General features: G+C 43.0%; 1 protein-coding gene across 1 annotated transcript; it reads right to left on the reverse strand.

Annotated features, from left to right (window-relative positions):
- Positions 1-448: 448 nt before the first annotated feature.
- On the reverse strand, positions 449-17,172 carry LOC129836437 (TBC1 domain family member 12-like). The gene is made up of 13 exons (XM_055902610.1): positions 15,470-17,172; positions 12,823-12,955; positions 10,256-10,377; positions 9,913-9,995; positions 7,372-7,489; positions 6,712-6,818; positions 6,392-6,472; positions 6,135-6,229; positions 4,258-4,329; positions 3,944-4,072; positions 3,461-3,570; positions 3,024-3,282; positions 449-2,184 (listed from the first exon to the last, which is right to left on the reverse strand). The coding sequence occupies exons 1-13, from the start codon at positions 16,870-16,872 to the stop codon at positions 2,116-2,118; spliced, it is 2,781 nt and encodes a 926-aa protein (XP_055758585.1). The 5' UTR covers positions 16,873-17,172; the 3' UTR covers positions 449-2,115.
- Positions 17,173-17,478: the final 306 nt, after the last annotated feature.

The raw sequence follows: 17,478 nt of genomic DNA on the forward strand, positions 1-17,478 counted from the left end.
TGAATACTTATTGACTCAAGACATTAACTTTTCATTTTTTATTAATTTGGAAAAACATGATTCCACTTTGACATAATGGGGTATTGTGTGTAGGCCAGTGAACAGTTTATATTGAAAATTCAGGCTGTAACAAAATGTGGATAAAGTCAAGGGGTGTGGATATCTTCTTACTTTTGTCATGCAGGGGATGTTCAGTGTCATTGGCAGGCTCTTATGTTATACTCCCCCTGGTGGATGTATCCAACCCCTACATAGAATTGCCTTACCTTGTACTTGCATGACCTTTCCATTTCCTTGGCAACTGTAACCAGACAAATACATGAGCATGATTATTAGAAAATGCAATTAACTGTGTTTTGGAATTTTTTCAAATAAATTAGATCAGATAGTGTCTTACAAAAATGTTTTGCTTATTTTTTTTCTAAGGAAAAAAAACCCCACACAGCAATTCTGTTGCCCAGATATTTATTTACACATTTAACTAGTGGCCATTTACGAAATAGATCTTTTTTACATTACATATACAGTACCAGTAAGGCATATGAAAACTGTACAATTGTAAATTGGACAAAAACAAGCGGAATGATTATTTTACAGGAAGCAATGCTACAACTTAAATAGTATGCATACAGACCAAATGTCAATCTTAAAATAAATCAGACATCTTGCTAGAATGTTGTTCTCCTTCTCCACTACGTTCTAAATATTTAATCAAAGCACTGTACTATCAGACATCACCAACTGTAGATTTAACTCAACATAAAGCGGTTATTCAAACATGTTTCTCCAAAAACACTGCATCATCATGTGGCCCTTGAGATTCATATTGCACTTTTATTTCAAAATGACTTCACCCTCCTCTTCAGGGCTTTATTTAAAAGGCCCAGTGCAGCAAAAAACATGATTTGCCTGTGTTTTATATATGCTTCCACACTACGAGGTTGGAATAATATTGTGATAATTACGATAATGCCCTTTTAGCGTTAGAGCGGTTTGAAAAGACGGCCTGAAATGTCAACCTGTTTTGGTGGCATGGAGTTTTGGCCTGCCTGGTGACATCACTAGGCAGTAAATTTGTTAATACACCAATAAGAAAGAGAGTTCCAAATCCCTCTGCCAATAACAGCTACTGTTCCGTTTTCCCCTCACTCAGACCACTCCCAGAGACTGCTATCAAAATTCTTCCTTGAGAAATTGCTCTTTGTTTCTTTTTGACTATTTTAATTGAAAACAATCACAGTAAGGTACTTCATTGTTAAGCAGAAATTATTTGATATTGAGATAAAATTGGCTGCATTGGACCTTTAAACTAACATAAGAGCACTCAGATTCAATAGTTTTTCAAAAGATTTCACCAAGTCGCTCCTTGTTTTACCGTTGGTATTTCCTATTCCAGAATCACTGTTTGCCAAGGGTCCTGTTGAATTAGTGAACACGAGGAAAATACTGTATGTGTATACCATACATTAATACATACAAATATAGGTACATATGTTTAAGTTCATATTTACAAACACTTAGTCGTGGAGAAATTTGGTATAACCTAAAAACAAAAAGAGACAAGTACATTTAACAGCTTTACAATCTGAAAGTATAACATATTTCTGACCAGACTGTATGGGTGAGTCAGTGGTTTCATGGTCCACCTAAGGCCTGTTTATAATGCTGTTATTATGTGAGTGTGTGGAGATATGTAGGGATGAAAATGGACATATACTTAATGTGTGTAGTGTACGCAAACCAATGGAGTGTTGATAGGAGCTTTGGGAACTCCTTATAGCCCCTTGCCGTATGCGCAATAACAAAACTCTCCCGGCCTAAAGTATTTTCTACCAGATTTGATCATTCATAGTTGCTAATGGTTCTCTGATGCACCAACATTCATTTCAGTCACACTTCTGATGCCATTTTGTGTGTGTGTGTGTGTGTGTGTGTGTGTGTGAAGAGATAGGTAGGGATGTGTTGCCACCTCCCAGTATTACATCCATTTGGTGTCCATTTCATAACCAAGCAAAGCATTCCTGTTGCCTTAGCAACAGTCCCCAGAAGAAATCCAAGTGCGTGTGTCACAGATTCAGAAACACATTGGGTAGTGGGGTTCGTGTGTCTAAACCGTTAGCTTCTTGGAGCCGGACTGTGGTTGGCTACTTCCTTATTGCCATCCTTCATCAATGCAGAGAAGACCTAATGGAAATATGTACATGTAAAATTAAATACATAGAGTAGTTCTACATATCCAACAGAAGGTACTGTTGACACAAAAACAAAGCAAAAAACATTCAAGCTTCCCTCTCCTCATCTGTTTTCTTCCTTAACCACTAATATTGAAAGACTTTAAGAGATTAAGCAACATGGTAAAAAACTACCCAGGAGTCCTCTCCCCTATAGAGCGTACCAGCTTGTAGTCGTAAAAAATGGAAATGAGTTACCCCTGGTTGGTTCAGCCATCCCTATGGGAGAAATGAATGGGGATAGAATAGGGTTTTGGGATAAATGCCGAAAATAAGGTTTGAAGTTAACACATATGTTTTGTTCTATGAGATAATATCAGTCAGTTAACATGACCTTTATGAATTATGAAACCTTTGTGTGCTTGTTTTCATTACATCCACACATAAAAATTCACAAAACGTGACGTTAGCGGATGAAGATTATCTCTAGAACCAAAACGTATAAGATCTCCTAAACCTGTGTTCACCAGACATTATTTTCGCCGAAACCCATTAATTTCCCCATAGACTTTGGCCAACAAGTCATTGAGGAGTTTGCCTCCATTAGTGCCTACAAAAAGACACCGTTATTATTGCTCTCTAGCAGTTGTCATGAAGGGAAGATGAAGGGGAAAGGAAGCCTTTGGAGAGCACTGTCAGCACCCCATCTTAGCACTGATAAAACCCATCCACAGCAGGCCCCACTTGATAAGTCATTAAATAGATGCTCACTTTTCAAATATTGAATTGGAATTCCAGTTTACTTCTGCTCCACAGGTCAGACTACAGAATCAGACAGTGGGTCTAACTGACCTGGCCCCACTTGCGGTTGCTGCTGAGCATCTGTGTGGCAGTGATGCAGCTGAACAGGTTGTCAGCGGCTATGTCATCAGGCAGGCGGGTGAGGAACTGGGCCATATGGATGAAGTCCATCTGCAGTAGGATCTCCTGGTAGAGGCGCAGGATGCCCAGGCCTGTCCGGAACAGACACTCCTCCCCGTCCCGACAAAACACGTCCCACACGCGACACGCCACATCCAATGGCAACGACTTACTGTACAGGGTGAAGATCCTGCAGGAATGGACCGAGACACACAGAGGTCAACAACGGTTCATTGGCGAGGTGAAGCAAAGCACATGCAAAGATCACTTTATGAACTGACAATGAATAGAAATGGTCAAAGTCTCGAACCATTTCACTTTAGTTCAATGAGGGCAAGCACTGAAGTGTCATGTTGTCCTGCACTCACCAGTCTATGAGATAAAGGTCAGGGGTGAGGTTGTTGATCTGAAAGTGATTGAACAGCCGTGGGAGGTTCTCTTCAAAGAACACCTCGAAAGCAGCGAAGTATTTCAACATCTGAAAACAAGAGGAAAAAAGGTTTACACCATGGAAATAACATTTATTTATTCAGCATTATAAACTGTGTGTTTCGAGCTCTGAATGATGATTGGCTGACAGCCGTGGTATATCAGACCGTATACAATGGGTATGACAAAACATTTATTTGTACTGTTCTAATTACATTGGTAAGCAGTTTATAATAGCAGTAAGGCACCTCAGGGGTTTGTGATATATGGCCAATATACCACAGCTAAGGACTGTCCAGGCACTCCACGTTGCTTTGAGCGTAAGAACAGCCCTTAGCCGTGGTATATTGGCCATATACCACACCTCCTCGGGCCTTATTGCTTAATACTCTCAGGACAAAGGTGTGTGTGTGTGTCAGTACCAGGTCGTGGTCCACTCTGAAGAAGGCCATCTGACAGGGCTTGTTGAGCAGGTTGGCGAAGGCGATGAAGGCGTCAGCTTCCTCCAGATTCAGGATTAGCACTGCAGCGATGAAGGACATCCCCTGGACCTGGAAAAAAAGGAACGCATGTCTTAGATCCATTCATTTTTCACCAAAATAAACAGCTGCATTAAGAACAGAATCCAATTTAATTGCAGACGTAGGGAGAAATCAGTTCACGGGACAAACATTTAGTCAACGTGGATTGAGAGAAATCACAATTATCTAGGATAAATGAAGTGTTTGCTACTTACATAGCCCACGTCTGGTCTATAACACGTGTACGCCCCCAGAACACTGTGCAAGAGGTCATGATAGGGCCCACCCTATAGGGAGAGTATTAGTCAAATTAATATTTTATCTTTTTACTTGAGGTTTATATTGCTTTTGCATATGTACCAAGATGTTCAAATAAACCTAACACTGACCAAACAACAGTGGCACAGTCAATGTCAACACCAGCAGATCCAGCAATCCAATGAGAAGAATACATTGAAGAACAAAAGCTTCCACACACCACACCGGGATAGAAATAGCCATGGACAGTATGAGGGTTCTGTTATATAGTGACAACCACAGAGATATCAAGCCTCTGAGATCAGGTACTGTATTGGTGATGAGAGGAGAGACCTACAGTACCAGTAAAAAGTTGGGCCACACCTACTCATTCAAGGCCTTTTCTTTATTTTGACTATTTTCTACATTGTATAATAATAGTGAAGACGTCAAAACTCTGAAATAAAACACATGGAATCATGTACTAACCAATTTTTTTTTTCAAATATAAAAAATATATTCTAGATTCTTCAAAGTAGCCACCCTTTGCCTTGACAGCTTTGCACACTTGGCTTTCTCTCAACCAGCTTCATGAGGTAGGCACCTGGAATGCATTTCAATTAACATGTGCCTTGTAAAAAGTTAATTTGTAGAATATCTTTCCTTCTTAATGCATTGGAGTCAATCAGTTGTATTGTGACATGGTAGGGGTGGTATACAGAAGATAGCCTTATTTGGTAAAAGACCAAGTCCATATTATGGCAAGTACAGCTCAAATAAGCAAAGAGAAACGACAGTCCATCATTACTTTAATACATGAAGGTCAGTCAATACGGAAAATTAAGAACTTTTAAAGTTTCTTCAAGTGCAGTCGCAAAAACCATCATGCGCTATGATGAAACTGGCTCTCATGAGGACCGCCACAGGAAAGGAAGAGACAGAATTACCTCTGCTGCAGAGGATAAGTTCATTAGAGTTACCAGCCTCAGAAATGACAGCCCAAATAAATGCATCAGAGTTCAATTAACAGACATCTCAACATCAACTGGTCAGAGGAAACTGCATGAATCAGACCTTCATGGTCAAATTGCTGCAAAGAAACCACTACTAAAGGACACCAATAAAAATAAGACTTATTGGGCCAAGAAACACAAGCAATGGACATTAGACCGGTGTCCTTAGTCCAAATTTGAGATTTTTGGTTCCATCTCCACATGTATGGTTCCCACCATGAAGCATGGAGGAGGTGGTGTGATGGTGCTTTGCTGGTGACACTGTCTGTGATTTATTTAGAAATCAAGGCACACTTAACAAGCATGGCTGCCACAGCATTATGCAGCGATATACGCCATCCCATCCGGATTGCACTTAGTGGGACGATCATTTGTTTTTCAACAGGACAATGACCCAACACACCTCCAGGCAGTGTAAGGATATTTGACCAAGAAGGAGAGTGATGGAGTGCTGCATAAGATGACCTGTCCTCCACAATCACTCGACCTCAACCAAATTGAGATGGTTTGGGATGACTTGGACCACAGAGTGAAGGTAAAACAGCCAACAAGTGCTCAGCATATGTGGGAACTCCTTCAAGACTGTCAGAAAAGCATTACAGGTGAAGCTGGTTGAGAGAATGCCAAGAGTGCAAAGCTGTCATAAAGGCAAAAGGTGGCCAACTATGCAGAATCTCAAATATAAAATATATTTTTGATTTGTTTAACACTTTTTTGGTTACTACATGATTCCAAGTGTTATTTCATAGTTTTAATGTCTTCATTATTATTCCAGAACGTAGAAAATAATAAAAATAAAGAAAAACCCTTGAAGGTGTAGGTGTCTAAACATTTGACTGTACCTTCTGAAAAATAAAGAGAGAGGGGAAGGTCCTGGAGATGTCCAGCTTTATCAGGTCCAGACTTGACTCTCTATCCGCCTGTAATGATCCAGAGTCTGTTTTGGGGAAAAATAACAAATTTACTTTTTTCATGCAAACATACAATTATCTTTTTTTATAATGATCAATAAACAAAGCACAAAATGTGTTTCTAACTTGTTTTAAATAATGATGGGGCTTAGTCTTGCTCTGGGTCTTTGTGTTGCCATGGTACCTACCCTCTGTCTCGTTTTCAGAGCTGGTCTCACTGAAGCTCTTCCACCTCTCCTTGGCCCGAGACAGAAATATCTCAAACAACTCTACAGTAGCAGACACAAATCAACAATACTGTGGTTAATTATAGCTTATCCAGATTATATACTGCTACTGGTCGTTCAACAGACTATGTGGGCGGTAGGATGGCTGTCATTGTTACAGTAGGCAACTGCTTAGAATACATTAAAAGCTGCTGTAAAAGTGAATATTAGCAGACAGGCTGTGAGAACGGAGAGAAGGGGGGGTTGGATAGACAGCGTTAAGTAGAGTGTTGTGTTTTTACCGGGGGTGATGTTGAGCTCGTTGCCGATGGCCAGGCTCCAGACTCGTCCTCGGACGCTGGGAGGAAGGCCCTGCCACCAGAGTTCTCTGACCCGACGCGTGTTACGCCTGCCAGGGGACACAACACCACACGTCTATCATTCCAGAGGAACTTTAACAGTGTTAAACTATGGTAGAGTATCAGAATAGTCTATATATGGCTGCCGAGACGACGGCTCATAATAATGGCTGAAATGGAGAGCATGGAATGTTTTGAAACACATGAAAACCACGTGTTTGGTACCATTCCATTTATTCTGTTCCATTACTATGAGCTGTCCTCCCCTCAGCAGCCTCCACTGATCTATGTACATTTGACACCACAACCTATTTCAGCCTCTGGTAGTCATTTGTTTCAAATGAAAATAATGTTCAGGAGGATTATTTGTGACAAATCAAGATGTCTGCTGTAGCTCAGTTGGTAGAGCATGGCACTTTCAATGCCAGAATGGTGTGTTTGATTCCCAGGACCACCCATATGTAAAATGTACGCATGCATTAATAAGGTGCTTTGTATAAAAGTGTCTGCTAAATGACATATATTATATAGTATCAAGTGTTTGTGCTGGACGATAAAAGGCATTAAAACGGAACCGATCCCCTCAGTGTAGGGAATACTGACATGCAGTCCCAGTTGGGCAGGACGTCATTGTTCCAGATGACCATGGCGTTGGCGATGCTGTCCTCCTGTTTAAACCTCTCCTTCATCTGACGCTTCTTCTTCTGTGCCTCCTTCAGCTCTGACAGGGAAGAGAGAGAGAATGGGTTAAGTGTGTTAAAGTTCAATTTTCATTGTCCCAATTGGTTTGGCAGAAAAGGAGCATAAAAACAACATTGAACATACAGTTGAAGTCAGGAGTGTACATACACCATAGCCAAATACATTTAAACTCAGTTTTTCATAATTCCGGACATTTAATCCTAGTAAAAATTCTGTCTTAGGTCAGTTAGGATCACCACTTTATTTTAAGAATGTGAAAATGTCAGAATAATAGTAGAGAGAATTATTTATTTCAGCTTTAATTTCTTTCATCACATTCCCAGTGGGTCATAAGTTTACATGCACTCAATTAGTATTTGGTAGCATTGCCTTTAAATTGTTTAACTTGGGTCAAACGTTTCAGGTAGCCTTCCACAAGCTTCCCACATAAGTTGGTTGAATTTTGTCCCACTCCTCCTGACAGAGCTGGTGTAACAGCCAGGTTTGTAGGCCTCCTTGCTCACAAACGCTTTTTCAGTTCTGCCCACACATTTTCTATAGGATTGAGGTCAGGGCTTTGAGATGGCCACTCCAATACCTTGACTTTGTTGTCCTTAAGCCATTTTGCAACAACTTTGGAAGTATGCTTGGGGTCATTGTCCACTTGAAAGACCCATTTGCAACCAAGCTTTAACTTCCTGACTGATGTCTTGAGATGTTGCTCCAATATATCCACATCATTTTCCTCCCTCATGATGCCATCTATTTTGTGAAGTGCACCAGTCCCTCCTGCAGCAAAGCACCCCCACAACATGATGCTGCCACCCCCGTGCTTCATGGTTGGGATGGTGTTCTTCGGCTTGCAAGCCTCCCCCTTTTTCCTCCAAACATAACAAGGTCATTACGGCCAAACTGCTCCATTGTTGTTTCATCAGACCAGAGGACATTTCTCCAAAAAGTACGATCTATGTCACCATGTGCAGTTGCAAACTGTAGTCAGGCTTTTTTATGTCGGTTTTGGAGCAGTGGCTTCTTCCTCGCTGAGCGGCCTTTCAGGTTATGTCGATATAGGACTCGATTTACTGTGGATATAGATACTATTGTACCCGTTTCCTCCAGCATCTTCACAAGGTCCTTTGCTGTTGTTCTGGGATTGATTTGCACTTTTCGCACAAAAGTACGTTCATCTCTAGGAGACAGAACGCATCTCCTTCCTGAGTGGTATGCCGGCTGTGTGGTCCCATGGTGTTTATACTTGCGTGTGGGCTGTGTGGTCCCATGGTGTTTATAATTGTGGCTTTGTGGTCCCATGGTGTTTAAACTTGTACAGATGAACGTTGTACCTTCAGGCATTTGAAAATAAATTCACAGGTACACCTCCAATTGACTCAAATGATATCAATTAGCCGATCAGAAGCTTCTAAAGTCATGACAATTTTCTGGAATTTTCCAAGCTGTTTCAAGGCACCGTCAACTTACTGTATGTAAACTTCTGACCTACCTGAATTGTGATAGTGATTTTTAATAGAAATTATCCTACTTTAAACAATTGTTAGGAAAACGACTTGTGTCATGCACAAAGTAGATGTCCTAACCGACTTGCCAAAACTATAGTTTGTTAACAAGACATTTGTGGAGTGGTTGAAAAACAAGTTAATGACTCCAACCTAAATGTATGTACACTTCTGACTTCAACTATAAAATTCACATGGCTCACAATGACCTAGTTATAGTGAATACAATGAGCTAGCTAGTACTTTAAGTCATAGGGCTGACAGCCATCAATACACATATACAGTAGGCCTACTAGTGACTGACATTAGCAGCAGCACAAAAGTATGACAAGCCAAAGTTGCTTAATAAGTAAAGTGCTCTGTGCATTCTTAGATCATCCGGTCAACAACATACTGACAAAAACAAAAAACATCAGCAACATATTACCACCTTCATGTTAATGCAGACTATGTATGACTTATAAAACAGTCTTCAAGGTCCTGTCGACCGGGAACTTTGCCAGTTTCCAGAGACAGAAAATGCACTGCTGGCCTTTCATACACGTCAGTGTTACACTCAAAGTTCAATCTATTATCAATAGTTTTGCCAAGATACTTGTAGTTGTCTACAGTGTCTACCACTTGGCTCTTAGTGTTCTGAACTCAATACACATACTAAATCTTTGGTTGTCACATTCAGTTGTAAGAATGCACTGTCACACCAATGCACTAAATCATCAACAAGGCTGTGGGCAGTTTCATTAGCATGAAGGAGACGGACTATTACAGAGTCATCCTCAAACTTCAAGATCGATTCTCTTACTGGCTACGACAATCAACAGTGTACAAGATATAGAGGAGCAGTGAGAGGACACACCCCTTTGGGTGTTGTTGATGACAGCTCCCTGACAGGCACACAGTCACCCTCTGGGTGTGTGTTGACAGTTAAAACCGTGGTTAGAGCACATACCTCTCCTCTTGGCTCCTGCCACCATCTCGTCATACTCTTGTCTGTGACGCATGGCCTCCTCAACAGACTTGGCAGGAAGGTTCCTAAACAGAGGGAACGAGATGGATGACTTCAGAGAGAGGTGTGTGGTTTGGGCATACACACTGGCCATACAGAGTATCAAGAATTACATGTGCATGGTGTTTAGATAAGATTAATGTGCATTCCAGGAAAGCAGGCCATCCCCCTGTATGAGGGCTCTGCACTACACACAATCAATCACACACACAGATGGCTTGTGTACCGAGGGAGAAGCCAACCAGAGGATTTTTTATTTATATATATATATTTTTAAAACACTCACGATGGCCTGTCCTCTAGTATCAGAGCTGTGGTAGACAACGGCTCAAACTCCAGGTTTTTCCGCCGCGCTGCAGAGAGCTGGACCTGGGGGCCTGGAGCTGGTCCAACCTTCACCTGGTACTCCTTTACATAGAAACACAGGAAACAAGGGGACAAAAACATGTTTACAATGAGGTTTAAAACCACATTTACATTACATTTTACATTTAAGTCATTTAGCAGACGCTCTTATCCAGAGCGACTTACAAATTGGTGCATTCACCTTATGACATCCAGTGGAACAGCCACTTTACAATAGTGCATCAAAATCTTTTAAGGGGGGGAGGGGGGGGTCAGAAGGATTGCTTTATCCTATCCTAGGTATTCCTTAAAGAGGTGGGGTTTCAGGTGTCTCCGGAAGGTGGTGATTGACTCCGCTGTCCTGGCGTCGTGAGGGAGTTTGTTCCACCATTGGGGTGCCAGAGCAGCGAACAGTTTTGACTGGGCTGAGCGGGAACTGTACTTGTGCCTGGATTAGTGCCTGGATTAGGACCTGCGCCGCTTCCTGTGTGAGGCAGGGTCGTACTCTGCGGATGTTGTAGAGCATGAACCTACAGGAACGGGCCACCGCCTTGATGTTAGTTGAGAACGACAGGGTGTTGTCCAGGATCACGCCAAGGTTCTTAGCGCTCTGGGAGGAGGACACAATGGAGTTGTCAACCGTGATGGCGAGATCATGGAACGGGCAGTCCTTCCCCGGGAGGAAGAGCAGCTCCGTCTTGCCGAGGTTCAGCTTGAGGTGTAGGCTGTTCTTCACTGTGGTCTACAATCAAATCAAATTGTCCCACGCTTCGTAAACAGGTGTTGACTAACAGTGAAATGCTTACTTACGGGCCCTTGCCAAAAATGCAGAGTAAGAAATGAAATAATAAATAAATATTAATAACACGAGGAATGAGTAATGATAACTTGGCTAAAAACACAGGGTAACAGTAGAGTCCGATGTGCAGGGGCAGGAGGTAATTGAGGTATACATGTACATATAGGTAGTGATAAAGTGACTAGGCAACAGGATAGATAATAAACTGTAACAGCAGTGTGTGTGATGAGTCAAAAGAGTTATTGCAAAAAGGATCAATGCAGAGTTAAATAGTTAACCAATAGCTACCCGAACTAACTATTTAGCAGTCTTATGGATGGGGGGGTAGAAGCTGTCCAGGGTCCTGTTGGTTTTAGACTTTGTGCATTGGTACAGCTTGCTGTGCGGTAGCAGAGAACAGTCTATGACTCCCTTTATGTGTGGATGGACCAGTTATTGTACATAACACACCAGTGTTCATCCATCAACTACGGCCCATCTTTGCTCCTGTAGAAGGCAGCCTAATGGCTATGGGAGGCAGGGCTGTCAGGGCTAGGGACATTCTGTAGGCTTAATAGTGTCTACTTTGTCCTAGGCCTTTTCTGCACTGTGTGTGTGTACGTACGTGTGATAAAAACCTCATTCATAGACCCGGGTTAACCACAGGACAACAGATCTTTTATGGGGTTAGTCTGGATGAGACAGTTATCATTCATCACCCCCACCCTGCTGGAGTTGGTTCATCTATGCGTGATGTTCTCCCTCTCCCAGTTAGTGTAGTCATGGATAATGCTTCTATTGTCATGTGAAGCAGGTAGGCAGAAGTACACCTGGTAGTGTGATGGGTGAAACATATTTTCTATAGTTCCATGCAAAAAGATGGTGAATAATATGCGATTTAGAAAAAAGGCATCCCATAGCCCTTGATTAAGAGATTGTGATTAGGTGTCGATTGAGGCTCAACTGTCCGAATTATGATCCTGATGAAACGAAAACTAGATGTATTTTTGTCAGTATATTGTAGTTTACTACTTTGTTGTGGAATGGGAATAGTCTAAGTGTAACATCCTACTTCTTGCCTTCATCATTATTCATTGAGCTTCAGTCTCAGTTGACCGCTGCTGTAAACAAGTACCCAGTGTGTCTCTGTCTCAATCTCATTTAGAGCAGCTCAGAGTCCCACCTGACGTGAGCATGGTAGGAATGCTAACCCACTCAGCGCAGTGCCGGGGTGCACATCCTCCATAACAGTCAGAGGAAGAGGGCCAGTGAGGAGTGGGGGGGTGAGCTGTCAGAGACACCGCCACACAGCATGCAGAAGTGGGGCAGAGTAGCCAGCTGGGGCCTCAGCTGCAGAATGCAACAGCAGAGCAGAGAGACAGCTACACACCGTCCCACACCACCACCAGTGGTTTAACCAATAACACCCCCTCCCTTTCATCCAGACACCCACTCCTGTCCCTTTGCCTCAATTCCCACCTGTTGCAGACATTCACACCACCACCAGAAGCATTACAACAGAGACATTAAATGGACATTTCCATTCCATTAGTTTGAGTTGGCAGTTCCTACAATGTTAGAGTTCCAGAGTTTGGATACCAGATCATTTATATGACACCAGACCAACACAAATATATCTTGATCTTCATTCATTTTTATGGGTAGAACTCAAACAGGTTGTGGTTGAGTCCAACGGGTTGTGGTTGAGTCTGATATAGAGTGATACTAACCTGCTGGATGGTGAAGGAGTCTTTAGGATCTTTAGTAGTGTTCTCCTTCAGGGGGGCCTTTCCAAACAACCTCCACCCAGGAGCATTCTGGGAAGGTGGCTTTGGCTCTTTGGGCTTCCTAGAAAACAGGTTCCTGGAGGAGAGAGAGTGACAAATATTTAAAAGAAGAGAGACAGACATATATCTGGAAGGAAAATGTACATGGTGAAGGAGGGTGGTACAAATCTCAGGGAAGTAAAGGATGGAAAGAAGGGTGTTGAGCAATGAAAAGATAACATGTACACACATGTTCGCAAAAACACACAGTCCCCTGAGGTTCCCAGGCTTCTATCCTGCCCTGTGTACCGTAGGTGTGTGAAGAGTTGGGTTGGGCCTTCAGCGAAGCTGCAGTGATATGAGAGAGTTTCTGGCTGTCTGCTGGGTGGAGTGAGTGTGTGGTACAGTGGGGGCCAGGTCGGCCATGTTTGTTCTTCCCTCGTTGCGAAGGAATTCAGAAAGGCACCCTCCCCAAGGTCTTGTGTTGCTACGGATTGTTGGATACAGTACATCAGTGACAACTCTTATACAAAAGTGATCAAGGACACTGTCCATTATCTAGCATCCTCAAACACCTGAAGATTATCATCATCATCGTCATCCCAACCATGCCATCATAATCACCTCAGTGGAATCAAACAGAAGAATCCGGCACCACAAACCAGTATTTCCTCTAATGTTGTGCACACAGACAGTGGGACAGAGTGAGCCGTAGATCACTTGTTATTCATTTCAAAGTGATCAACAATGTGGTACAAAAAAAGTGAATTCCATCTGCAAACATGGATTCTGGGTGGATGATGACATTGACAAGCGTCGTTGCTAGCTCAGCGTAGTACTAGGTGTTAGCCTATGCCTCCTCATAATGACTAAATGGCAACCTTGACTGTCAAGGAAAGCACGGCACACAGTACCAGCAACACCACAAATTATGAGTGTGTGCAGTGCTCACAAGAACCTTTGAGCTCAGCATCGATTGCAGTTAACATAGGATAATTGAACGACGTGCTGTGGCGATGCTTCTTACACAGCCTGTAACCTAACAGAGGTCTAACTTTACCTAGTACTGTAGCTAGCAACCCTGTCCCTGCGCCTCACCAAATGACAGGTTCCATGTCTCCGGGCCATGGATAAAAGATCTAGGGGATGTGGGGCTGAGTAGCACAGGGCTCAGCCACAACACTTTTCACAGCACCTGTCATTAGATAACATCCTCACAGTTTAAGGAGGGGGTTCAGTTCGTTACGGTCTGGTCTACATACAGGACGAAGAAACTGCTTTGGAGATTTTAGTTTAGGAGGACTATGCCGTGTGTATAACACGCTTTAATGGAGAACTGCTACAAAGGCCTATCCTATATAGCTAGGCCTAGCAGTGATGACTTTCTAGAATAAGAGAGTGTCTCCACGGCATTGCAAGCAACTCAAAATCAATACTCTGAAATTGAATTGATTCAGCTCCAATAGTACAGTACTTTTATAGGGGTGAAAGTGGGGTAGGCGGGGGAGTAGCAGAGAGATCGAGACAGATAGAAAACATTTTCTCTGCAGTCTCATTGCTTGTTGTAGTATGAAATCCAGGCAATAAAAAGGTAGAACACCGCAATTCTCTCCAACATTACCCTGGGCTGCAGGAGAAACTGGAGGCCTGCAAATCTCATGAAGTCAACACAGGGAGGGAATAGTGTTACAGGTACACGTTGTGTTGTACAGGATGTCTTATCCAGCTGTCAGGCATCACATTAGATTTATCCTAGCTGATATTAAAATGCTTCCTGAGTTTAAAGTCTCTTTGCTGTTCAATAATTTTTTTTAATGGCACAATGAACCAGATGCCTTGTGCTTCATCAACCTGTTCATCTGTAGAAGTTGGACGACATGGGCTAATTTAATTCACAAGCTACACATCCGCCCTCCTGTCAAACCCACATTTGCAGGATGATGATCATGAGGAGTTGTGATCGCTTTCTCCAGTCTGCTGCCTTGCACTGTAACGAACATGAAGACGCACCAGATAAACAGTGACATTGACCAGGCCTGCAGGTGCTTGAAAAGATGCTCTCAGAAATTATGCATGGGCCTAGGGTTGCAAAATTCCATTAACTTTCAAAAAATAGTTTTTCCAGAAATACAGGATTTCCTGCTCATCACCTCATAATTCCAAGAATTCTCATACCAAGATTTCTGGAAAACCGGTTATTTGGGGGAAGTTACCAGAATTTTGCAACCCTACAGTATGGGCAGAGTCACTACAAAACATGGTCATTATGGATAACTAGCTAGTAATGAGCTGCTGGAATAGGGTAGTTGGCTCCTTGTAGGGTAGCCCACCAGTCTCATTAACTATAAATGGCACTGTGGATGCCATCGGAAGTCTAACTCCTAAGGAGATAGGCCTCACTTAACTATTGCTTAGTCTACCATATCCTTTATTACCACAATAACGGACTAATATCCATTACTACTCTCAACACATGCTCACTATGGTAATTCAACATATAGCATTCACAAATAAGACGTTTCCCAACACGTGTATGCGTGGGTTTGTTGTAGTGGTGGTGAGGGAGTGTGTATGTGAGCAAGTGCAGTGATGGTTACGCTTTTCATATTACCTGGTGAAAAAATCAGAGATTCCAAACTTCTTAGAAGAGGACAGAACTGTCGACCCGTCGGGGAGTTTCTCTGGGGCACTTTGACGACGACCGATATCATAAGTGTTTCTAGAGCAGTCAGCACCCCCCTCATCTCCAAATAACATGTCCCCATCCTCCGGGCTGAGAGGGGTGGCATCACAGCTGAGAGAGACTGTGATGTTTGGGTTAGTCCTGAGGCTGAGAGGCCTAGCTGGGAGACTGCACTCACTCAAATCCTCTCTCATGCTGGGTTCTGTGTTTGGACTGTTGCTGGTGTTTTCAGAAAGTGTTGACGGAGAGGGAGACGGGAGTTTGGCACTCGATTCTGAAGGGACACCCTCAGAGTCCGGAACACTACTCGCTGCATCGGGGGGCTTGGCAGCTGCTGGGGGAGCTCCCTCTGGGCTGCCAGGGATGTTTTGGCGCTGCAGATTAGAAGCATGCACCACGACGACATCAAATGGAACATTTGTGGTTCTTTCTGAGGAAACAGCATCAAAATCACATGTAGCTTCAGTGTTTACAGTATGCAGGCCACCATTTACTTCCATGACAGAGCAGTCAAGTCCTTGGCATAGCAGTCGGTTGCATGTGTCCATCTGGCTACAATAATCAGTATCCACATCTGTAGACCAATCATCATTTGATAAATAACAATCCATATCCCCGTTGGCCATCTTCATGTCCAAATCAACAGAGTCTGTGAAAGTGTAATTCTGTTGATGGTTGTCTATAGGCCTACATGACAATGGAAAGAGAGATGGCGGCTGTGGCCCTGGCTCCATATTAGAATCCCCCTCTTTCAGTGTACCCGAGTTGGAATCTTGAGTCTCCCCCTCATAATCCAGTTTTCCCCGCTGTGAAACACGAGCCAGCTGCAGTAACATTCCGTTCCCCTCCTTGTGTCTGTAGGCGTTTGCAGCTGTGTCTGAGCAGGAAAAGGGCCCCCCGCTCCCCCCTCCGTCAGCTTCAGACCCGACCATCAGCTGAACCGATGACTCAGTAAATCCATTAAGTCTGTGGTCGTTCGGGTGCGGTGGGTCGTTGCACAGGTCTGAAATTACACCGCTTTCATTCATCTGAGTGGGGAGACAGTCTGCAACCAAATCCCGCATTATTGTATTCCCAACTCGGACGTTCTGCGATGGTAACACGACACAGTCAACGATTGGATTCTTCCCATTGCTGGCTATATAAACATAACCTTTCCCCGTTTGACACTCATCCGCCGCGCATACTCGGCTTCCGTTGTCGTCCAATGGGCGAGACGTTGCTATTATATTACAGTCGGCATGTGAACCGTAAGATTTACCTGCCTCTTCGTTTTCGTTGACATCGACGGGCAAAACAAGAACCACATCTCCATGTTCTGCTGTTTCCATTTCATGTACCCTCCGCGAAGCTAGTTACAGCTTCGGACATAAAATCCTGCAGCGTCGCCCTCTCGGACGTCTGAGCTCCCAGTCTTCGTTGTTCTTTGAGAGCGTGACCATGTTTTGTAGTCTGTCGTTTTTAATCTGGCAGACCCACAAAAACAGCATACTGTTTTGAGGAACGTTTGGTCAAAATAACATTTCAATCGGGCCTGTGCTGTAACAGATTAATGCAATCCCCATGTACTAGTCAGCAGCACTAATACCACAACCAGTAGCCATTTTGAAGTGTTCATGACGTCACGTCTTTCCCAACTCGCTAAACCTAAAATCAGATGTCTTGGATACGAAGTGACATCTTCTTTTGAGAAAGCGTAATTACATCTAGGAATAAACCACAGGCTACATACTCTGTGGAATAAACGTGCATGATATTCTTCTGTGATAGCCTATTGATATAGCTTGCCTACCTTTTTCAATAGTTGAACCAAAGACAATAACCTTTTGGTTGAATAGTGGCCATATTTTATTTAGGCTGGACTGTATTTTTCTTTTATAGAGGGAAAAGGGATTTATGTATTTGAGTGTGTGATACCAATTAATCGTCTGAAAGTT

The sequence above is a fragment of the Salvelinus fontinalis genome, chromosome 37, assembly GCF_029448725.1.
Source record: "Salvelinus fontinalis isolate EN_2023a chromosome 37, ASM2944872v1, whole genome shotgun sequence".
NCBI classification, from domain to species: Eukaryota; Metazoa; Chordata; class Actinopteri; order Salmoniformes; family Salmonidae; genus Salvelinus; species Salvelinus fontinalis.

Excerpts from the sequence above, each read along its gene's own strand:
- LOC129836437 (XM_055902610.1), bottom strand. The coding sequence starts at position 16,872 with ATGGAAACAGCAGAACATGGAGATGTGGTTCTTGTTTTGCCCGTCGAT. Across the intron at positions 6,230-6,391 it reads CTCTGAAAACGAGACAGAGG|ACTCTGGATCATTACAGGCG; the intron begins GTAGGTACCATG and ends TCCCCAAAACAG. Across the intron at positions 4,073-4,257 it reads ATAGACCAGACGTGGGCTAT|GTCCAGGGGATGTCCTTCAT; the intron begins GTAAGTAGCAAA and ends CTTTTTTTCCAG.